General features: G+C 54.1%; 1 protein-coding gene across 1 annotated transcript; it reads right to left on the bottom strand.

The window, feature by feature from the left end:
- Positions 1–9,190: 9,190 nt before the first annotated feature.
- Positions 9,191–22,688, bottom strand: PSD4 (pleckstrin and Sec7 domain containing 4; the record flags this gene model as incomplete). Its single annotated transcript, XM_084235121.1, has 15 exons — positions 9,191–9,448; positions 11,083–11,226; positions 11,544–11,688; positions 12,174–12,337; positions 12,457–12,527; positions 13,434–13,594; positions 13,958–14,001; positions 15,059–15,148; positions 15,363–15,421; positions 15,652–15,764; positions 15,911–15,991; positions 16,434–16,610; positions 19,065–19,528; positions 20,242–20,388; positions 21,777–22,688. The coding sequence occupies 15 exons, from the start codon at positions 22,686–22,688 to the stop codon at positions 9,191–9,193; spliced, it is 3,030 nt and encodes a 1,009-aa protein (XP_084091247.1).
- Positions 22,689–24,318: the final 1,630 nt, after the last annotated feature.

Below are 24,318 nucleotides of genomic sequence, written 5' to 3'. Positions count from 1 at the left end.
ACCCTCTCAGAGACCCCCACTTCCCCTCTGCCTCCTTCCCTGCCAAGGCACCCTCCCGGTGGAACATGGGGAGGGAGCCCAGGCCCACATGCGTGTCACAATCACACACATACTCACCCGCCTGCTGCCTGAACTCCAGGAGCAGGCCTCAAAAGGGAGCCATGTTCATTACAAATAAATCTTTTCTTGTTTGCTTTACGTCTGCTCATTTTGGGGGGAATGATGAGGGGCATGGGTAGCAAGGGTAACTGGCAGCCTCAGGCCTTGCCAGGAGTATGGACTGGAACTCTCATCCCCTCACCTTCCCACCACCAGCAAACCACCTTCTCAACCCTGCCCCAACCTTCTGGGGGACTTGAGTGCAGAGGCCCCCAGCTGTGGCCGACATTGGATCCCCCAGGTATGTATGAGGACACCCAGAGAGTGTCACCAAAAGATTCTTCAGGCCAATCAGCCCACCCGTTCCCCAGGGAATTTCATTGTAGCCAGAAGGGAAAGAAATCGTCCACAAACAGATGAGCTTGTTCTGACTGGAAACTCATTTCTGAACCAAAGAGGAAAAGGAAAAGAGAAAAGGGTAAGAAAAGGAAGTGGGACCAGACCCGGTGACACCAGATCAAAGAGATAGCGAGGTGCTCTGCCTGCCACGTCAGGAGCTAAATTTATGGGTGTCACTGGAGCCACATATTGTCACAACAACCAGGCCCTAGTCATCATCATGGTTTCTACCCTGGAAGTGAGTGACTAGTGGTATTCTTGAAGAGCCTCGGTCTAGAGTATGGGGCTGTGGGACACCATCCTGTCAGCTCCCTAGTGGTGACCCCAGAGGATTCCTCAGTTTCCTCAGCTGTAAAAATCGTGTCTTGGACATGGGCGATCTCCACCTTTACTGCTCTGATTCCACAGATACCTGTGCAGTGAAAGGCAGTAAGGCCTCATCTGACTGGTTCAGGTATGAAACCCTCTTTCTTCCAGATTCCCCAGGTAACTTTCCGTCAGACGAACACCATATTTGGAATCTGGTCTCTGGGGCAAGAATGGGGTGCTTTTGGTTCCCAACCACGTAGGCGCTAAACTAAAATCACACTTCCCCAGGATTCCAGGCTGGGGCAGAAACCAGAGGGAAGCTATTTAGCCACAGTTAAAATAGGTTGAGGCAGGAGAAGTCAGCATAGCCTTTACATTATCTGATTCATTCATTCAGAAATCTTTTAAGAGTCACCTGCTGTGTGCCAGGCCCTGTGATAGGCACCTGGAAGAAAAGAAATGCATCCATTTGGGCTACTCCCATTCCCCCATCTATCCCCTTTAAAAAAAAAAAAAAGAGCCTCCAAACTTAGAAATGAAACTTTTACAAAAGTCACTGTAGAGCAAGGTGGGAAAATGATGTTCATGAGAGAGGTGATAGAAAGTACTGTCAGGACTCCGGTTATATTTTCAAAATCCCTCATGCCCCTCCCAGGCCTGTCTCAAGTATCCCTATCTTCTGCAAGAAGCAGCCACTAGGAACACAAACCCTACACCTCTGGTCTGAAAGACCACTCTCTTATTCCCTATTCTCCTGCGCTTCTGTGTTCCGAGAGAGACACGGGTGCTAAGCAAAGAAGATTCAAAATGTGAGCATCTTTTCCCAAACCCCTTCTCATCCCACCACAGCCACCAGCTGCCAGCCTTGCACCAGCCCCAGCGAACAAGACACGAGCCTGGGACCTAGGCCACCCCGAAATGTCTTTGTTCCTACAGGGGTGAAGAAGGCCTGGATGCTCAGGGCCTCAAAACAGACTAAAAGTGCTCCTCCTCACACAGTTGTGGCGAGTCTTCCCATCTCACTACCACCCTGGCCAGGCGGGGGCCAGCAGCCCTGCTCCCTGCCCACAGCCCGAGAGACTGGCGTGAATGGGTGACAAGCAGAGGAGTGAGGCTCCGCTGAGGGGCTGGAGTGGAGCGTGCGTGGAGGTGGGGACACAGCTGGCTGGGAGTTCTAGGAATTTGGGTTCTCCCCTATCTCTTCCAGCTTAGGGTGGTGACAGTGATAGAGCTTGGGGACAGGCCTCACGCTGGGATCCCATTCCCCATGCACATTTCCTCCCAGCTCTACTGGGAGTGTAGCGGGAGAGAGATAGATGACTGAAACACAAGGATGCTGTGGGAGAGAGGGAGTCGCTGGAGGGGGAGCAGGTGCCTTCTGCCAGCAGGCAGCCCTGGGTGGGGGTTGGGTAGGGGTGGGCCAAGACCCAGGCCAAGGCTCAGGGCCCATCTGAGCATGTCGCCTGCTAAGGAGGAGAGGAGGCGGGGGAGGGGAGGGCGGGGAGGTGAATAAATAATAGGAAATAAAACTTCATGAAGCAGAAAATAAAAGGCAGATTATACAGATGTGGCAATTTGAAGGATCATTGCCTCTGTCCTCTTTTTAACTGCTGCATCTGGAGTTTTGAAGCAGCTTATACCCTCCCTCCCTCAGCCACCAGGTCCCCGCCTGGCTGGAGGCCCCCAAGAGGCCAAGGCACGCATGGGGACGGTACCTCCGGTGGCTGAGACGATGGCATTTCCCAGAACCACATGCTGCTGCCCAGCCCTGGACAGGCCCTCTGAGGTGGGGCCATGGGTGAAAGGGTGGGCTAGGGCTTTTGGGGTGCAGCCCTGAGAGAGGTGCCACTGTGGCTGGTTTGTGTGAGGCAGGGGAGTATGAGCCTCAGGGCAGAGTATGCGTGAGGATGCACCTGGTTGAGAGGACCAGGGTAGGATGACAGGAAGGTATGTGATGGTCAGGAGTCGGATGAGGGCTGGAATGGGCCAGGAGAATGTTTTCCCCTTGCAAAAGGGGTTTGGATGAGGGTTAGCTGGAGGGTGAGGTCTAAATCTCTTGGTATAGGCAGCTTCTTTCTCTCTCTTCATCAAAATTCATTTGTTAAGCCTCAATTTGACACTGTGCCAGGTGCTATATAAACAGACATGGTCCCTGCCCTTAAGGAATTTCCAGCCTAAGACACACACACTGACATTTTGTTTATTTTATTTTAAATATTAATGTATTCCCCACCTTGTTCCAGAGAGGATTTGAGACAGCTCATAGGAAATGTATGCAATAAATTAGTAAAATATAAAAAGAAATAAAGCAGCAGGACCACAGAAAATAAACAAACAGTGGTATAGTAGGACCAAAGCTAGAAATTTGCTGTGAGTCTCTTGATAGCAGGAGAAAAGGCCGTCACAGGCACTTACCTGGTCCTGTTCACCAGGAGACAACATACAAATTCTCAGGACAGGTAGACCTTTTCCTAGCTCTTGGTTGTAAGGGACACTAGTCACCTAGGTGCTGGTTTAGAGGACAGAGCGGGGAATGCCCTCAGAAACACCCAGCCAGTTTGGCACATGCCCCCAGTGCTGCATATCAGCAGGCAGAGGCAAGCGGGTACTCCTAGTGCCAGCCTGGGTGGGGAGTGTTGGAACCCAGGCCATCTTGTGCAAAGAAGCCCTCTGTATGCGCTACCTGTGTCCTTCAATCTCCCTTCAACTCCTGGACTTTCTTCAAGTGGGTTTTGGACCACAGATTAGCACGTGACCTTGACTGGAGTCTTAGGAAATACTCATAGCTGGAGTCAAGCTTCAGAGGCCCGGGCTTAGGGGAACAGGCAGGGGGAGGGGGCAGGGAGGGACAAGGGGAGACAAGAAAAGACTGCTGAGCAGGCCCCAAATGAGGGAATCATCTCTTCTCTAAGAATCTGCTCTCAACCCTGTCTGTGTCACACAAGATGAGGACAAAGAGATCATAAAACCAGAAGCTTCTACCTGTCACCAAAGTCCACCTGCCTCATCTCCTTATATTCCTGCTGTGTTGCCTTTTAAAACAAACAGGAACGTCAGGAGGGACAGGCTTAAGGCAGACCCTGAGTTCAATCTTACGTGTCATGAGGAGCATCTCTACAGAAATGTACCATTTCCAGGACCAGTTCCTGCAGCTCCAATCCAGGTCTGAAATACAGAACAGAGGTCAGGGCTGAGATTTAGCTTCAGAGCCTTTTCAAGAAGCTCTCCTGAAGGCCCACAGTCAGCCAGGGTAGCACCCCCAGGCTCACCTTGTAGAAAGGCTGAGTTCAGGAGGAGCAAGTAGAGGAGGGACAGAAAAGGAGCGTGCCAGAAAGTAGAGGAACTGGGAGAAAGAAGGGCACTGGAAGCCCAGGGAGGATAAAGTTTTGAGATTTACATTTTTCAACTCTAGGTGTCAGGGCCTAGATAAGAGCCTGGAGGTGCAATGGAAACCAATTTGCCCTGGTCCTCCCTTGTGAAACTTATGCTTTCCTGAGAAAGAAGAGGAAGCCAGAGCAGGCCAGGCAGGGCAGGGCAGGGCAGGGCAGGGCAGGGCAGGGCAGAGCAAAGCAAGGGAAGGAGGGGTGTAAAAATTACAAACTTCCCCGTGACAGAGTGAATGAGGAAGGAGGACGAAGGAAGTCTTTATGGAGAGACGGCATCTGGGTAGCAGTTGCTTGCTTTTCTCCCCTTACTGGTCCAAGTAGAGCTCAGAATTTCCCTGCAACATTCTGCAGGGGGGAGGGGAGGAGGAGGAAGTAATATCAAAACAGAGCAGGGAAGAGCACAAGGGGCTGTGGCGATGGATCACAGGTGCCATGGTGGGAGAGCTATGGGGACTATACCTGAGGGGAGAAATCAAATATTGTCCAAAAATTAACAAAGACGTAACAAAATATTAATTGGAAAAAACCTTCCATTTCTGGACTTGAATTTGAAATTTTCAAGGAACAGCTATTTTGTGTGCTAGAGTTCCCTCAGGAAGAGTGACTCTCAGGGGCCTCCCTGGTGGCGCAGGGGGTTGAGCGCAGCACTGTGAGGCTGTCTGAGGCCTTTGCAGTGCGAGTTAGATTCCCGGCCGGCCAGGGAGCAACCCACATGGTGCAGCAGACCTCTCCTGCCTCACCCACTGCTCCCCTCAGCAGTGTTATTTCTGTAGATCTGCATGTTCTGCTCCCTGCTCTCTCTAGTGAATCTTCTCACCCCCCGTGACTCTGGCCTGTACCCCACTTCTTTAAAAAAAAATAAAATTAAAAAAGCATGAGTCTTGGGAAGTTCTGGCGCCATCTTGGTACCATGAGGGTTGTTCTGCCTCCTTGGCCTGGAAGGTGGAGACCAGAAGAACAGGAGAGAAATGGGGGCCTTGCTCAGTGTGGAGCCCAAGATTAAATCTCATCTGACCTACACACAGATTATCCAATTATCCAAGTCAATCAGTGCCCTTTCCTGCTAAAACCTATTTGAGTTCATATTAATGACTTGCATCATTCCTGCAAAGGGAGAGCTGAAGGTGGAGGCCCAGCCTTCAAGCAGAACCTGAGCCAGAATCCAGGGTGGGGGTGTGTATGAGGTAAGGCCATCGAGGTCGGATACTAATAGCTAACCTATGAAGTTTTCCTTTGTGCCAGGCATTGTTCTGGGATGTTTACGTACATAATTTCACATAATCTTCACAAAACCCCTGTGAGGTAAATAGGGTTATTATTCCATTTTATAGAGAAGAAACAGAAGCATAAGAGGCCAAGTAACTGGCCCCGGTCAGACAGTTGGGTAAGGAATCGCTGGGACCCTAGCTAGGCCACCCAAGTCTGGGACCAGGCTGCTGAGGTCACACACCCGGGGACCAGCAGGTAAAGACCGATGACACTTGATGACCAAGAGTCTGGTGTGAAGGAACCAGGTGAAGAGGGAGGCAGCTGGCAGAGACCCCACATCCTGTGGGTCTCAGCTACAGGATGCAGAGTCCAATGCAGGCTTTTCTATGTTTCTTGTCCTCATGATGGTGATATTTGAAGTTGTTGGCAAGGGAAGACAGCAAAGTGGGTAGACAGTAGGCCCGAAGACCCAGACGGGAACCCTGCAGGAGAGAGGTGCCTGTCAGGTGGGGAAGAGGGGCTGGCGGGGAGGGTTCAGCCTCTGGAACCCAGAAAGCCCCTCTTCCTCAGAAAAGGGAAGAGAAGGGGAACAGGTAGAGGTGTGAACTGGTTAGTTGGTGAGAAGGCACAGACATCCAAAAAAATGGGAGGCAAAGGGGTAGCAGAGAACGCAGCCGGGGTAGGGGGTAGAGGGTTGGGGGTAGGAAAGCCTCGAGCAGCAGCAGGCAGGTAAGCCAGGGTGGGGTGGGAAGAGGAAACACCAGTTGTGGGATCACCAGGTTAGTTGTTCCAAGGTTCCAGGTCATTGTTTCCCTGGCTTCAACCTCTTTTCTTATTTTAGACTTACAGAGAAGTTGCACAAATAGATTAGGGCGTCTTCCTACCAATTGGCCTTTTCATTTCTGAAAGCAAGGCTCCCTAGCTGCCCGCCGAGCTGTGAGATTGTCCCTCTTCGGCTTAAAAAAACCACACTCCTCAGTCACATGCATGGTGCCTACAACCTGGCCTCAGCTCACCCACTGTTGTTTTCCTCATCCCGCCTCCCTCCAGCCCCCAAACACCCGAACACTGTCTCTATCTGATTCTGAGCCACCAAAGGAAAGGACCAGGCCCCTAGTCTCAAACAACAATTTGTTGCTCTTCAAACAACAAATGAATGTCGCCAGCAGAAAGCCAGGAGCAGATATGGGAGATGGGGAGGTGGTGGCATCAAGCAGGTCCAAGGGGACTGAGCCCCCCTGGATGGCAAGGAAGGAACTGAAGACAAACGCAATCACGTTTATGAGCCTATGCCCTTCTGACTCCTCAGGTGGTTAAGGGAGGGAGTGGTGGCTACAAGATCAGACACAGGCCCACAGGATCACATTTCTCCCCTAACCCAGGATCCTTAAGCTTCCAGAAATGTCTTTATGCCGCTCCATCTACAGGAAGATGTCACAATCCTGCCCTTTGAGTGGTAGGCTTCTCCGGGTGGTGGGGGGCCAGCTGCGGCCGCTGTGGGATTAGAGAAGCGGAAGGCCATATTTCTGACTGCTGGACACCCAGCTGGCCTCCCAGGGGCAGGGCTCTGCTGCTGGACACCTGGGTGGTGAAAGCTAGGAAGAGGAAGCCCGCCCCCCAGTGGTCACCCGTCACAACCACAGTCCAGCAGCCCAGTGTCCACTTCCCTGCCTCCAGGCCAAGCAGTGCCACCGTCCTCATCCGGCTCTGAAGGCCTCATGTGAGACTAGAGAGCAAAGTGGCATCAAAGTGTCCCACACGTGCACCCATGTAGATGAACCTCTACCCTTTATTCTGGTTTTAGAAATAAGGGCACATGCTTAGTGAGGTGAAATAACCCCCTGAGGTCATTTACCTTGTGAACATCAGCCCTGGGCCAAGTCACCCAACGCTCAGTGTTCAATGAAATGGGGCAACTGGACTCTGCCATGGCTGTCAACTGCCCCTGCACATCAGTTTCCCAAGAAAAGTACATATCTAGGTCCCTGACCCAGCTGGGACCCAAATCACTGGGTCTAGGCTGGGAATGTGTCTTCATCATGCCTCCCCAACAGAATAAAATGTGCCACTATACTGACATCTGGGGATCAAAGGGTGGAACGGCCATCCCTTGGAGGTCAGAGACATGTTTCATTCCTTTTGAATATCCTAGTACTGGACCATAAAAAGTGGTCAATATTATTTGTGGAATCAGTGAACAAATGAGTCAATTGATGAATAAATGATTCTGAGGTCCCCTCCAGCTTTAATAGGCTTATAAATGGGTGACCCCTGCACAAAGTGTTGTACACACATGCAGACATGCACACACACACACACCAGACGCATATATACAGACACACATAGGCATTCAGAGAAAAGTCACCCAGAGGCAGCCCCAGCTACCCAGAACTGCCTGACCCTCCCCTCTGCACACACTCCTGCACACCTTCTTTGGCTTGTTTTTATTGCGCACCCATTGGGTGCATGGTCCAGCTCTGGGCCCTGGTTCAGGACTCCTCATGTCTCCAAAGGTCAGCCCCACGTGGTGACGTTCCAGGCCCCAGGGCTGCTTACAAGCATGGAAGGGAGGAGGGCGCCGGCAGGAAGGGAGAGGCAGTGCGTCAGCCAGCAGGCGGCGGGCAGGCAGCCTGCTCGCACACTTGGCTGAACAGAGACAATGGTGGCTGCTCCTCCAGCCCAGCCTCCTTCCCACAGGCAGAGCCTCAGGACCCTCAGCCTCCGGAACCTCCCCCGAGAACAGGCCCAGCTGGGAGGCAGCCAGAGGGTGCACAAGGAGACTTCCGGGGAGGCCAGCAAAGCCCCTGTGCTGGCCGGGGGAGGGCAAAAAGGGGTCCTGGAGCCTTCAGGAATGGAGTTGTAAGGAGTGGGGGTCTGAGAAGGGAGCCTGGGCTCTTGTCCAGAGAACCCCCAAGGGTAATGTGCCACCATCTCTTACTCTCAGCTTCCTGGGGTCTGTACCCGAAGAATCTCCTTCCGTGGCCTGGGAAACAAAGGCCCCTTGTTCCCAGCCGCTACAGTGCTCTGGAGACCACACCCCTTCTGGCTCTCACTGACCTCCATCAGTGTGGTCTGTTGATCAGCAATTGGGTGGGTGAGATGGGGCCTCCTGTCAGCCCTAGTGCATGGATGACTATAGGGAAAGGAACCAGAAGGAGAAAAAGGCACAGGCCCCAGTCAACCTCACCTGGTTGCCCCCCACCAGTAGGCCACCTGAAGCCCTGCCCTGCTCAGAAGGCTGTCCCCCCCCCATGCAGGGCTGAGTGGCCCTGCTCCCTGTCACAGGAGGCTGGCCGGCATCTCCAGGCTCTCTAGCAGCAGGTCGCCTGCTGCCCAGAGCAAGACCACCCCTAGGCTGGGGCTCCCCTCGCTGACTGCCCAAAGACCTCTGCTGCCTCATTCTCTCCAGCAGCCCAGGACAGGGCGAACTGATTCTCAAAAAAATGCTGACTGTCCCCAGGCCCAGGAAACGAGGTCACTCTGGATTCCAGAGGGGTGGAGGGTGACATGGGACACACTCTGGGAATGGAGCCAAATTCTCAATCTCCTGCCTCCCTTGGAGTGCCCAGGGACTGCCTGAGGGGCAGGCACAGCAGTGCTGGGAAGCTCCAGTGAGCGAGGGAGAGATGAGGACTACGGGGAAATGGGCTATTCACTGGGAAAGAGAAGCCGGGAGGAAAGGGCCCGCTCCCCCATCAAGGATGCACGGAGACAAGGCTGCTCTGCAGGGTTTCATCTCTGGTCCACCCCAGAGCAGGGGCCAGTGTCTGTGAGTGGCAGTGCTGGCTTCACAGCTGGTTGCGGTTCCGCTTGGGGATGATCTTCCGGTAGGTTCTACGCTCTGAGATGTTGCGCTTCACCTTGGCCGTGGTAGGGGCCTCGTCCTGGTGCAGAGACGGGCTGGAGTGGGACTTTTTCAGGCTGGGCTTGGCCTCCTGCAGGTCTCCAGCCTCCCTCCCCAGCTGTTCTTCCCACAGGTCCAGGTCATCCGAGGAGCAGTGCAAACGGGTCACCAGCAGCTGCACGTACGTCTCATAGCGGGTTATCTACAACACACAAGCCCCAGCCCTAAGCACCACCCTGGCTCCAGGTCAGGGGGAGGCTGGAATTCAGGGGACAGGCAGCTCACCCATGTGAGAAGCTATGGCAATAAAGACTTGTTCAGAGAGAAGCTAAGCCAACACCTAGTGTGTGCTAACTGCATTGTACTTGAGCAACCAGCCCTTGCATAACACAGCAGTAAAGTATTAGAACCCTGCAGTTATCTGGATGGTATTATAATAATACCTATCAGCCCAGCCCTGTTCTAATAGCCAACTTTGTAGTGCAGTAACTAACATCTCTAGAACGTGTTACATCTCAGAGACATTCAAAGATCTGTAACCCACCAGGCCTGAGATCTGGGCAGGCCTGCACACAAACAGCTCACATCTGTACTGAACCATAATTGAGTCTGAATAGCATTTTAACAATTGGCATCTGGAGAGCATGATAACCCTCATCTGTTTCACACTCCTAAGGTCTCTGTAACTAGCATCCTTTGGATACAGTTCCCAGTTTACTAAGCATTCCCCACCTCCATCCCACGGGACCCTCATGCTGGCTGCTAGGAGGCTGGCAGGGCAGGAATCATTCTCCGCTTTATAAAGAGGGAAATGAGGCCTAGGAATGGCCAGGGGCTTGTTAAAAGTCCCAGCTGGTGGATGGGGGTGGGGTGGGGAGGTAGGGGAGGCTGGGATTCTGCAGTCAGAATGGGGTTCAGCCACACCCACGGCCTTTGGGCCCTGCTGCAACCAGCAACCACAAGACAGGCAGGGCCAGGAGAAAGAGCACAGCCTGAGGACCAGCAGGTGTGGCCAGGAGGCCACCTTGACCTTCAGCTTCCTTTTCTGGGTCTCATAACCCTTCTGTTCTCACATTGCCTCTCTCCTACCCCTCCTGCTTAGGGTCCCAGAATATGCACGGACAGGAGGCCAAATTTAAGGGAATATAGTGGGATTAGGCAAAAAAACATTTCAGCATGGATCACAGAGCTAATAAAGGCAATTCCTTAAATAAAACCACAAATGAGGCCGACGCATTTGTGGACTGGACAGGGACTGAAGTAGCACACGCATTTATCAGGTTTAGACAAGTTGTTTCATCTTTCTCTGCTTCAGTTTCCCCCTCTGTAAAATGAAGGTAATAGCCCCCCCACACACACACACACACCAAGTTGTTGTGTAACAAAATAAGATAACCCACGCAAGCAATTCAAGCTCTAAAAGCACTGCCTACTTAGATATTAGGGGGTATAAATCAGCTAAAATACAGTTCTTACTTTGGAGAACCAAATACATTCTTAGTGGAGAACAAAAATATTTAATACCATGCCCTAAGATTTGGTTTCCAGGCAAGCAGCTGCTATGAGCCTTCAAGACAAGAAGCAACGGGACCTGCTGCACACGAGCACACACTCTATGCATGCCCCTGCACGTGCATCTGCCTGCAAATGTACAGGCAGCGCCACAGAGCCGGATGTGGTCACACAAATGCTGCCCGTTGCCCCCAGCAATGAACAGAGCCCAGGATGCAGGGACAGATGTGGCCACAAGGGAGCAGCAGAGGGTCCAGCTGAGGAGGCAAAAGGGGCCCCAAAGGCCGGAGTGGCCTGGCTGGCTGTGAGACTCAGGTGCCTCACCTCATGCTCCAGATACTCCTTCCGCAAGCGGTAATCCTCCAGCTCTCGGCTGCGGCCCCTCCGCTCTGGTAAGTGCCTTTGCAGATCCAGCAGGTCATCTGAGGCAGCATCCAAGCAGTTTTCATGGGATCGATGCTGCTCTTCCTGGGATGGGAGGCGGTGGGAGAAGCTGTCCCGAGTTCTCTCCCCTTACCTGCACCCCCCACCCCTGTTTCAGGATCCAGGTGTGCAACTCTATCCCCCTCTTCACTCCAGAGCCCAGCAGTGCAGCCCCCTCCTCTGTCCCCCGACTACAGATGTGCAGCAGCACCTCTCCTCCCGGCCCCCCTCCCAGGCCAGGTGCCCAGGCTTCTCCACTCCAGAGCCCAGGGTACAGCCCTGCCCCTTCTCTCTCCCCCACTAGTCCTCTGGCTCAGTTCAGATGCAGCCCCTCTCCTAGCTGCACTTCCCGGAAGCCATACCAGAGAGCTCTGGGCAGGGCCCATGGGTAGGATGGGCCGGACAAATCTGCGCTGGGAGCCCACGGCTGCAGGGAAGGGTGGCGCCGAGTGTGTGGCAGCGGCCAGGTTGATGCGAGTGATCCAAGAACTCATCTCCTTGGCAGTGCTGTGGGCAGAGCAGGCTGTCTGTGCCCAGGGTCGGAACTAGTCTGATCATCTGCCCCTCCTCCCCCAATCTTCTATGTCCAGCAGCTCAAGACTCAGCCTCAGAAAGCCAGGAACCCTGCCCCTAGCAGAGTGGTGGACTCTTCCTAGAGGACTTCTCACAGGTCAAAAAGGAAAATCTAGGATGGCAATAGATCTTATAATGATAGGTCCATTGCTAGTGACTTCCTGGAATCCTCTGTTCAGAATTGGGAGGCCTAGTCCAGGCTTACAAGAAAGAGGCTGATGTACTGGCAAAGTGGGTCAGGGCAGGAAGACCTCATGCTTCCTACGGACAGCCTAGGAGCCCTCCAGCTACAGTGGTCGCTGTTTCCTGGTCAAGACATAGCTCCCGCCATGGCTGCCCAGCAGCCAGCAGAGGGCGAGCAGAGGGCAGGGGTAGGCGAACTGGGGCCTTGCTACTTGTCTTCCACCCCAGGGACTTACGGTGCCTGGAAGAGGTAGAGGCGCCAATCTGCAGTCCGCAGCTGGAAGACGTGCGGCTTCTTGGTGTAATGGGTGGCGGGGGTGGCCAGCGAGTGGTGCACCCCAACGGGCTCATCCACCATCTGCCCCACCAAAATCTCCCCCTCAGGGCTGTGGTCCTCTCCCTGCCACAGGACAAGGGGTTTCAGAAAGGAGGGTTGTTGTCACTTGCTGCCCCTCCCAAACATCCGAGGTCCTTCCCTATTCCCCACCCTGCCCTTGGGGGTGTGGACAGCCTTCCTACCTTCAGGAAGTAGAGGACCATCCCTCGCAGCAAGGTGTGGAACATCTTCCAGCCGCGCTTGCCCCATGGCGCTGCCCCAGGTACAGAACAGGAAGGTGGGCCGTGGCACCCCCATCCAGATGCAAAGTCCTCCTCTCCCTCCCCCTTGCCAGTATCTCCCCAGGGTGCACACAAACAAGCAGAGGCAGAGGCACGCTGACACAAAAGACACACCCGACCGCGAACGAACCAGTAACGTGCCACATATGACTGAAAGCCAAACCAGCCACTTACGTGCAAATCCAAACATTCACACAGAACACGCCCTTTCAAACGCCACCACCAGCACATTGCACCCAGACAGCTTCCTGCTCCCCTCTCAGAGGCCCAGGGCTCAGGCGGAATGTGGTCACCTCTTTACTCAGGCCCCGGGGCTTCTCACAGTCACACGCTAGCTCTCAGGCTGGGATTTTCTACTGCTCTGGCCCTGGCCCTGCCTGTTCTCAAGCTTGCAGCCGTCTGGGACCGAGGCCCAAACACATCTCCACCGCTCTCACCTGTCCCTGTTCAGAACAAATCCACCTTGCCTTTGCTCAATTTCAAACATCCAGACCCTCTCTTCCTCCAGAGTTCAGCTCAGAGAGCATCATTTCCCAGAGCCTTCACTATCTTGTCCCCCACACTCCCCCCTCCAAAACAAAAAGTAAAACCTTTTCCCCTCTACATCCCCATACTTGATCTGGCCACCCCTACACCTCTCAGCAATTTCTACCTTTTATCCTAGGCCCTGCTGTGCTTGGCTGATTTATGCCTCACCAAAGGGGTCCGGGGACAGGGAATGCTCAGTCCCTGGTCATCGGTGAGGAAGGAATAGAACTGCCTGTCCTTGACCTGTGCACATGTGAGCACCTGTCCCTGAGCAAAGCAGCTCCACACACATCACGCTGTTCCCAGACAGACAGACAATCCCACGCAGCAGCCAGGCAGCAGACACTCACTCTTCTTGCCATCTGCATCGTGATGCATCTTCCGAGCCAGGATGCCCTGCTTATAGGTGGGCGCGGTGGGGTCCTGGGCCAGCTGGAGGAAGGGGCTGCCCATCTTGCCAGCCAGGGGAGATGACTGGGCCTTCTCAGGCCTGCTTGCATCTTCTTCATCCCTGAACAAGAGAGAATCAGGCTGAAGGCCCAGAGGAGGGAAACACTGCTTCCCAAGGCATCAGCACCCCTTCTTCTACTGGGGAGCCAGACTCCAGGATCCCCCAAAAGGTGTCCACCCCACTGATCCTGGAACCACTGCCAACCCCCACACACACTGCTTCTGGCTCCTCCAAGTATTACCTGGGACTCTCTCCCTCTCTGAGGGACTCTCTCCCACTCTGAGACTGGCACAGGGCCCTGCCTCAGGCTCCACCCCACTCAAAGGCAGGGCCCCGAACTTCTCCAGCTCTCAGGTGGGCAGGTGGAGGGAGGACATGCCCAGAGACACGGGAGAGAGGCAGGGCGAGGGGACTCTTACTTACACTGCCCACTCCAGCTTCTCACTTCGGATTGACCAGTAGAGGGCCTGGAACAGAAACACACAGGTGGGCAGGGAAGGCTCAGACTCTAGGGTGCAAACTCTCTGGCACAGCTGGGAGAGGAGCATGCTGCAGCCCACCTGTTCACCCCAACAGAGCTGCCCTTCTTCCTTGAGCAGGGAAGCGGTTCATCCACACATGCATACAGACAACTACTGTGGAGCATTTGCGGCATGCCTGTGCCAGGTGCTGGAGACATAAGGATGAGCAACGCAAGCCCAGTCCCTACCTGGCCTGAACTAGTTCTCTTGAAGAAGAAATGAGTCACCCACATGCCATCCTGTCCAGAGGCATCTGACAGAGAAGGAATAGCTGACTGACAGGGGTAATAAATGTACAATGAGTGGCTCACTGGATGCATGGATGGATGGATGGATGGATGGATGGATGGATGGATGGATGGATGGATGGATGGATGGATAGAGTGCTTTGAACTAATATACCTGGAAATATTAGATGATCTGCAGTCCTAGCATTGCCCAGCAAGGTGCCTGGCACATAGGAACTGCTCAATAAATGTTTTACTAGACAAAAGAGCACAAGCTGCATTTGCTTATGAAAGGCGTGCTGTGTGCCAGGCACTGTGCTGAGCACTTGGCAAGCTTTATTTCACTGTAATATCAACATTACAAAGTGCTTATGACCCCCAGGAGGATCCCGAGTTGGTCAAGACTAGAATTCAAACCTCACAATACCTGGCTCCCAAGTCCCAGCTCCAGACTTCTAGCACTTAAAGCTTTTTCCTTATGTTCACTCAGAGAACCCCAAAACCAGTGTTTCTCAGACTTCAGGGGACTATGAATCATCTGGGAGCTCAATATAACATTTTAGGGGCCCCAGGCCCAGAAATTCTGAGACAGTAGATCCGTGGGGGCGCAGGAGTCAAATATGCACCAGTTAACAGATGCCAAGGTGATGCCAACACTGCTGGCCAGGGGCACAGGTCTAGCAGCTCTTCAGTAAGCAAGCCCTGTCCTCCCAGGGGTTCTTGGGCAGGGCTAGGCCTGGGCTCAGCATTCTCCCCGGGGATCCCCATTATGGTACCTTCAGCAGCTCCTTGGGGAAGTTGCCACCATCCCGCAGGCCATTCAGGTTGGTGATGAATTCCTGGCAGCTCATGCTTTTCCCGATGTTCTATGGCCACAAACAGAAGTGGATAGCAGGTGCACACTTCCCCCAGCAGGATAACCCCGTGGCTAGTCATTCCAGAACCTCCTCCAGTTCCCCCTGCCACATTCCACAGGACTTTATGCTGACCCCATCCCAGGCTTTGGTCCCAACTTCCCTCTTCCAGTCCCCCCACCCATTGCCTGCCTTGGATCCCACGGACACTGTCCCCACCTCTCACCTGTCCGTGCAGGTCTGTGTTAAGGAGCATGATGGCACAGGTCAAGGTGTGGACGGAATCTGCCCATAAGAGGTAAATGGAGAGAAAGTGCAATTGAACACCTGTGCTTCCTCTGCCCACACTGGCTGGGTGACCCCCAATGCTCCGGTTCTACCCACCCCCCTAAACACTCTCTTACCAGCAGCCACCCAGTGACCTCCTTCCTTAGCAGTCATGGGGACACATCCATGCCATCCTCCTGGGTGCCCCAAAGTCCCCCTGCCCTGGCTTGGGGCCAGCCCCTCCCTACCTACTGAGGAGAAGACCCCGGGATTGCAGTAATGGAAGCGTCTGGAGAACTGGTAGAGGATTCGCTCCCGTTCCTGAGTCTCCCCACTCAGCACCAGGGCCTGGAGGAAGCCCCTAGAAGGAGGGCCAGAATCAGGGATGGAGCTCAGGCCAGGGTGGCCAGCAGGCCTCAGAGGAAGGACCAGATTCCAGCCTCAGCCATGCCACCACCCTGCAACCATCCCTCCTCTATGTCCTCCCAGAAAGGCCCAAAGGCCTACCGGAGGGCACGGTCCAGGCTCTGGCCGCCAAACTGGAAGAAGGACAAATACTCCTCAGCCACAGCCCTGCTGAAGTCATTGCTGTGGAGGGAAATGGTGATGAAGTCAAAAGGGGGTCTTGGGACGGGAGCCCCAGGGCCTGCACACAGCCTGGGCCTGACAGGCCAGGACCAAGAAAGCGCCAGGTCCCAAGAGGGCAAAGCGCCAGCCTGCCACTAGCCCCTCCCTCCAGTGTAGAGCTGAAGGGAAACATGGAGTTGGAGAGGGAAGAGGCAAGGTGGTGCAGTGTCCTGCAGTGTCCAGGGTGTGAAGAAGGGGTGATGCAGTGTGACTGAGGGGAAGGAGCAGGCCTGGCAAGAGGGAGAGAAAGGGGGCGAGGGGAAGATGCACAAGGATAGGAATGCTGGGATGCCAGTGGGGCTGGAGGGACATGGTGGGAGGGGCAGCCATGAAGGGAACCTTTTGGCAGCTCCTGTCCATCCCACCTCAGCCCTGAGACTTACTCAGGCTCAAAGCCACTTACTTCTTCCTCAGGTGAGCAGCCACTTCAGACTTCCGGAAGCCCTCCAGGTGATAGAGGCGAGAGGCCAAGTTCCAGGCCACTTTCTCACTGCTGACACCATTAGCCAGCTTGTCTCCAGCCCGTGGCTTCTGGCCTTCCACTGGGAAGTGGGCTTGGGGCACGGGGTCCTCGGGAAGCCTGCAGGAGTCCATTGGTGCCATCAGACATCCCACTTGGGATGGACATGGAGGGGTTCTGGGTCAAGTCTTGGAGAGGGTACTCAGAGTCCAGCCCAGAGCTCAGGGGAGCTGGAGCTCAGGACCAAAGAGGTACAGAAACTGGACCAGGCCCTCACCCAGGGGACAGACAGGGTCACGGCTGGCCAATCCGGCCTGCCAGGCACTTGAGGAACCCAGACAGGGCAGTGTCCTGCAAAGCCAGCAAAGGTGGAAACCAAGCCTGGGACTTGCCACATGCTCAGGTGAACCACAGGGAGGATCTGAGCCCAGTGTACCTCAAGTGGCAAGTGCAGCCCTTTGAAGACCCCAAAGGTGTTTAGTCCATTCTAAGGAGGGTGGGCCTGTCAGGCTTCACCTGTCCTGCCATCGTCATAAGGCCTCCTCCCCTACCCCCAGCCTACTCCAGCCCTCCCCTCCCCCCCACCCCACTCCAAGATCTGGAGCCAGGAAGGGGCAAAGGTGAGAGCAGGAATCTAGGCTCTAGCAGCAGGAATGGTGAAGCCATGGGAGGCCAGGTGATCCAACCTCCCTCCTTGTATTGGCAGCACCCTGGTAAAGAAAGACCTTGGATGGGGACCATCTTCTCAGGCCTGCCTGGCAACCCAGACAGACCAGAGAGCATGCAGACTGAGACATTGAGAACCTCACAAGTCCCAAGTCTAAGCTCTACCTGACTTCAGTTCCCCTGCCACATTACAGACAGGGGTGAGGTATCCCTGTGATGCAGTGCCCAGTTAGAGTGGCAGCGATAGCAAAGGTCCCCAGGACAGGCAACTCTTCACTGATATACCGACCACTTATAAAACACTCAGCAGCCCTCTGCATTAACATGGCTGTCCATCTCTGTCCATCTCTGCCCCGACTGGATCAGTGCCTTTGCTGCAATCCTCTCACTGCCTGCCGGGGCTCCCATACACCCAGCCATGCACATAACTAAGGGAAACCAACCGAAAAGTAGGATTACAAATCTTGCAAAAGAGCCTAAGATTTCATGAAGTCCCTGAAAGTGATGCTGGAAGGTTCCAGGAATCACAGGGAAAGTCCCTGTGCAGGGAAGAACTGGAGGTTAGTCTAGCAAACAAGCGAAAAGGAGAAAATAAAAATACTGACTGTCACATCCAAAGAGAATTAGTGGATAGTCAGGTGACAAAGCCCTAGGGTATTTTACAGAAATGACCTCATCACTTAGCATTGCTAACAAAACAACATCTAGATGGGGAAGCACTTGGGAGAAAAAATATTATATGGTTATAAACACTCATGAATACAAGTAAATGAATACAAGTGATTTTTATCTCAAGAAAGCTGTTACTAACAAAATAGATATAATAATTTAATAATATTATTATTAATAAATAATAAAGAACATCTAATGGTGAAATAATTGAGATGAAATGAAAATGACCTTTCCGTGACAGTGAACTTGTGCTGAAAGTTAAACCTCATAGGTGCTAAATATAAGATGAAATAAACTAAGTTCTGTAATCGTGTCACCAAGAAAGCCCCAATTAAACCCTTTTTCATTATTTACTATGAAAGCATGTTTCTCCTTTTAGGTGGATTGATTTACTCTTGTTTTGAATTGAACTTACTTTAGTTTTTGGTAAAACAAACCAGCACCTTTTTAGAAACCGAGAGACTCCTCTGATCACCTCTGAAGCCTCTGAACACCCCCAAGGACAGCATGGTCTTCCACATGCTTCTCTGGATTCTGGTTGCCACGACGCAATGACAATGAGACTGGCATGGGGTCAACCCTCCAACCAGTGCAGTATTACATCAGACCTGAACAACTGCTGCTTCTTCCTGGTCTCTGCAACACGACCCTTCTAGCCAAACAGAGAGTAAAACCCCTTTCCTGACGCCTGGGACAGTCTCCATGCAGCCTCCTGAGGCAGGAAACCACCTATACTCCTTTCCCAGTCGGTCCCTCCCCACCACTGTCATAGTTCTGCGGTTATCTGTTCCTGCTCTGGGCCCCAGTTCCATCCCCTCGGTCCCAATCAAACCTCTCCTAGGCACTCACATCCAGGGAGATCAGAGCAGCACCCTCGGTCCAGGCTGCTGGAAGAATTTCCCCATCACCTCCTCAAAGCAGCATATAAGCCCCATATCACAGCCCCAACCTTCACTCCCAGACCTGCCTATGCAGCTCCCACTTCTCAAGCACGTACGCGGGCTCCCTGGACATGCTCCTCCCCTCCACTGCTCTGTCCAGCCTTGCTCGGCGCACTCAATTGTCTGCTCTTCAGTTTCTCGTGCTTTCAAACCTCTGTCTTCACTCTACTGGGGCCTTGTTATGTAGTCCAGGCTTTAGTATGTAAAATCCCAATGTGCGTTTCTCGTGCTCCCCCAGACCAGGGTGTTCCTAAGCGCATGCACGCAGGAGCCCAGAGCCACCAGGATCACTCACCCTCCCGTGGGAGTCAAGGGGGCGTCAGGCTGCATGACTCCAGCTGCTGGCCCCGCTGGGCCCTCGCTGCTCACTTCCTTCTCTGGGTCTGGGGTCTCTCCTTCCTCCTCTTTCTCCAGGGAACTTGGCTCTGCCCCATCTGTCTCCAAGAGTGAAGGGCACGAAGCATCTAGTGTCTGCTCGGGAAGAGCAGTGCCCGTGGGGCAGCTCTGGTGTTGTGGGCTGCCTTGCTGGGACGTCACTGGGCTGGGTCTGGAGCTGGGGCCCCTGCTCTCAGACTCAGGGCTGCGAGGCTCCGGCGAAGTGGTTGGGCTCCCCCAGGGGCCGGGGGCCAGAGCGTAGGAAGCTGACTCCTGGGGACACTCAGCATCCCTGTCACCTGGGGAAGAGCATGGAGTGAGGTGGGCATGGGATGTGAGAGGCAGGCTGAGGGCCAAGGGGCCGGCAGAGGCAGAAGAGCCTGGCTGCCACCTTACCAGCTCCCTCCCAGGGCTCCTCCCCTGAGGCTGGGCAGCATGTCCTGTCCCTCCTTGGGGCAGTGACCTCCCACACGCAAAGGCTGTGGGCCGTGAACTCCCAGCACTTGAGCCCCAAGACAACTGGGGTTCAGGACTTGCTGATCCACTAAGACCAGGCATTGAAAATGCTGGGTATTTGTATATTTCATTTGCTCTATGAAATGAGTATTTTAAAACCCGCTGTACTGATGAAGTCCCAGAGCAGGCTTTAACCTCAAGTCCTTCTGGTTCCAACCCAATACATTGCAACTACTTAATGACACCCGGGATTCCAAAGGCTCCCATCACCTAATTTCCCAGCCTCCCATGTTGGGTCTCACCTATGCCCTCGGGGAGAAGAGGACCCTCTTCTGTCTGCCAGTCCTCAGAGCTGGGCTGGGCCTGTGGAGAGAGGCACCCGTGTCTTCATGAGTCCTGGTGGCACTGAGAAGTGAAGGCAGTGGCCAGGCAGTGAGAGGGGAAAGGAGAGGAAGGGAGAGTAATGGGGAGTATACACAGTCCTCCCTCCTTGCTGCTGTCCCCCGACCCAGAATACGTGGCCCAGTCCAGGCCCTCAGTTTAGAAAAGGAATCCTGGGTGGAAGAAGACCCACACCCTGGGAGTGCTGGGCCTGAAAATCATTGAGTTCGCACTCATCCTTGTCAGATGGAGGTGAGGACCAGAGAAGGAAAGTGACTTGCCCAAGGTTGCACAGCATGTGTGGCAGAGCTAGGTTCAGATCCAGCGTGTTCCATTTCCCAGGGCGATGCTTTGTCTGCACAGGGTGTTGCAGAGGGCGCAGGGTTAAGACTATCTCCCAGACCAGTCTTAGAGAGAGGGAGAGAGGAAAGGAAGAGAGAGGTTTGAGAAAGGGAACCTGTTCCCAGGGCCTTTCTCACACTCCACAAGACCCTCTGGGCTTCCTGTCCATGTCCACTGTCTTCTAGTCTTCTCTGCTCCATGCGCCAACGTCATGCCTCCTGGAGCACCGTGCAAGGAGGCGCTGAGGGCCAGGGTGACAGCCCCAGGCACTGAGCGTAGCGCTGCTATCCAAGAGGGGGCAAGCTGCCAGCTCTAAGGACGGGGCTCCCAGGCGTCCCTAGGAGGCCCCATGTGCCTGAGAACAAGAAGGTCCTGAGATAACACACTTCTGCAGGACAAGCCATGACCGCCCTCACTGGGACCCCTGGCCTATGGGTGGAGGGAACTCCCACAGTACTCGGGAGTCCTCTGATCCCCGGGTGGGGAGACACAGCTGCAGGACTAGCAACTCTTCTCCACTGTTCTCTGGGATTAGAGAGATTAGAAAGTTACAGCCCTCTCTGTCATCTTGAGTAGTCTTATCTCTTAAGCAGAGGCCTCCCTGGGAAAACCGTGCTCTGTTGTCTCACATAACTTGTCCCAGTAGATGTCAAGGACTGCCTTTGTTATAGGAGCCTCATCTGTTGACACTGGAGGGGGAGGGGGCAGAAGGGAAGATGGTGAGCTAAAGTAACAAAATGCTCAAATCTCCTAAGTGAAGATGGATCTCTTAAAATAGACATCCCATCCTTGCAGGCTCACCCTTGTCGTGTTGCAGTTAGTAATGTCTCAGAGGTGGGAGGACAGAGTGTGAGAACGGTCTGGAATATGCTGCAATAGGCATCCAGATACCACAGCCCCTTGGAGCTGGCCAGATGAGACATGTGTGCCTTAAGTCCCTTTACATCCAGCTGACATTGTGGTATTGCTAAAACTTCCTACAATTCTGAAGGCCACACTAGGCCTGTTTTTCTGCTCTGACTCCAGGATTCCAAAAGGCCCTAGTGTCTAAGAAGTATATTCAGGCCCCCTTCCCGGTGGCGCAGCGGTTGAGCGCTGGGTTGCGAAGCTGCCCGCGGCCTCTGTGGCGCCGATTCGATCCCCGGCTGCTCCCCGGCCACCAGAGGAGGGTCCCACATGGCGCGCAGACCTCTCCTGCAGCCCGCTGCTCCCCTCAGCAGTGTATGTCGGTCCTTCTGCCTGTTCTGCTCCCCGCTCTGGCTCTGGTGAATTCTCTCACCCTCCCACGCTTCTGACTGTACCCAGTGCATGTATAAACAAACAAACAAACAAACAAATAAATAAATAAAACATGCCTCTATTAATAAATAAATAAATAAAAACAAGTATATTCAGGCTTGAAAAGCAGAGGAGAAAGAAAGCCCTTCTTTCTGTGTCTCAGGGCACGACTTACCTCACTCTCCTCCTCGCCAGGAGGTAATACAGGAGCCGCCTCGGTGATGTCTGGTGTGGCCCAGGAAAGGGAGTGTGTTCTGTAGATGGGCACAGGGAATGGAGGGGTGGTGTGCCCACTGGAATTAGCGGTGCCATCCCCACAATCAGGCTCGTTCCCCGGCTCCAACGGCTCTCTGGCTTCTGTGAGTGGAGGCTCCTGCGTCTGTGGGCTCTCAGTTCTAGTCCTGACATCCTCAAGGGACGTTGAGAAGCCCCAGGAAAAGCGTGCTTCAGAAGCACTCGTGTCCGAACAAGGGCTTTCCAGGAAAAGGGGGTTGTCGAAGAACAAGCTCTCCTCTTCAGGACCCCACTCCGGGGAAGAGCCTGGCGTTCCCTCCCTGGAGCACACAGGGATCTGAGTCTCCCCCTCAGGCCCACTGCTGTCTTCCCCAGAGGCTTCTTCCACAGATGGGCTGGGGTGGAGGCCTGAGTCCCAGGGGCCTGGGGGGCTAGCAGAGGAAGTTGGGAGGTCTGCAGGAGTAGTGGGGAGGCCGCAGCTCAGCTCGGCCCTGAGCTCCTCTGTCTTCTCCAGTTCCCCCTCCAAATCCAAAACGCACATCTGGGCCTGCAGGATGCCTGCCCAGAACACCACCTGGGTGGAGCTGCTCTGGCCCTGCTGTAGGCTACCCTGGGAAGAGTTGTCCCCCAGCTGTGTGGGCTCAGCACAGGATTCTGCGGGAGGAGCATTTTGCCTGATGGGATCAGGAGGGTCAAAGGCCGGGGTCTGTTCCCCACAAGGTTCTGGAGGATCAGGGGGGCTGCACGTTTCCCTCAGTTGCACTTCTGGGTGGGGCTGCAGGCTGTCTCCCAAACAGACGTTAAGAAATTCCACGGGTTTGGGGTGTTCAGAGCGACCGTCGTCACCCATCATCCACAGAGTGCAAGCTGCAAAGGAGCTCCCAGAAGCGTCTTCCTTTACAATCCCATTGTGTGATTACAGGGAGCGCTGGCCAGGGGGGAGCAGGAATCCACACCTACCTTGCCAACACAAAGAGAACACAGGTGAGCAAAGGGCTGTGGGCGCCTGGAGGCACACGCCAGTGTGTGACACATCCACGCCGACTAAGGGACACCGCCCTCCTCTGTGCAGGTGCAGCTGACGAGTGCACCACACATGCCCGAACCCCATAACCTCACCTGCTTGCACCAGGGCAACACCATGTCTTGGTTGAAGGTGGCCAGAGGGGCTTAGCTCAAAAAGATGAACTGACAGCTTGTCAGACCCTTCTCTTGGGAATTTGGATTGGACAATGGAGGGATTGAGATGGCTGGCTCAAGAGGAAAAGGTGGAAATGCCTCAAAACAGTGTGAAAGCAGCAGGGAGTTGAGAAAATGACACAGACCAAAATATGTGGGCGCCAGAGACCAGCCTAGGAGCAAGGAGATGAAACAACTTGCAGGAGAAGCAGGCACCCTGGAAAGAAAAGCCACAGCTGCCTTATTTCTCCCTCCCCAGGCCTGCGTGGTTCACAAGGCTCATGGCTCCTTTAGAGCGATGCCACATGGGCAGGTAGAAGCAGGTAGCAGCACCCCGCAGAGCCCAGCCAGGGTCTCCCCACCCCCAGAAGATCACAGCTGCATGGTGAGGAGATGGTGACCTTCCGGGAGGGGAGGCTCGTACACAGCCATGTCCACCTGGGCAGGTCAGAGCACCCTGTGCAGCGGCCACACAGCGCTCTGGGGGGGACCTCAGTGGATGCAGCGAGAACTCTCTCACAGTACTTTCTAGAAGCATTCATCTTTGTTCCTTGTGTGTAATATCGCAGGTTAAGTGTCTCTAGGCAGGCCTTGCTCCCTTAGAATAACTGGCTTGTTTTGACCTCGTGGACACATGACGGTCTTAACTCCCTCCGTCTCCCTGCTGGTATCGACTTTCTGGAAGCACAGGGGTAAGTGCACCGGCCCCTGTGGGCACCTCTGGCCTCCTTGCATCTTTTCTCACTTATGTTAGCCTCACTTTCCTTGATCACACATTTTTGCCTTGTAACAAAGGGGACAAAGGTGTAAATACACATTTGTATGCTCTCACTGGTCAGGTTGAGGTTCCCAAGAACTGCAGCCCCTTCACTCACCCAGCAACTTCCATCTCACACCTGGAGAGGGGGCAGGCATGCTGTCCCCATTCCAGAGATGAAGCCAAGCTGAAGATTCACCTGGTGACCCACAGCTGGTAAGGGAGGCCAGCTCTGCCCACCCTGACCCTGATATCAGCATCTCTCCCCACAATGGAGGCAGCAGCTGCTGGGCAGCCTTCCCTGCACCAGACTCCTCACCGCCAGGCTTGTGGGGTTCTATACCACATAATAACCAACCCACAGGGGTCATTCCTCTGTGCCCAGCAGTAAAGAGAATGGGGCGCAATGAATCATAGGCGCGTGGCTCAAACCCTTGTCCTGCCAACTAGCAGCTGAATAAGAAAACCCAGGATGTTTCCAGAGCCCCTGGGACCCTCCTCACACCCCTAGGAGAGCTGTGAGCTAACTGAGGTGATTCTGGGTTTT

Source organism: Talpa europaea, assembly GCF_964194135.1.
Source record: "Talpa europaea genome assembly, chromosome: 6".
Lineage (NCBI taxonomy): Eukaryota > Metazoa > Chordata > Mammalia > Eulipotyphla > Talpidae > Talpa > Talpa europaea.
Note: the sequence above shows the minus strand (reverse complement) of the source record. Positions and strands in the feature narration are given on the sequence as shown.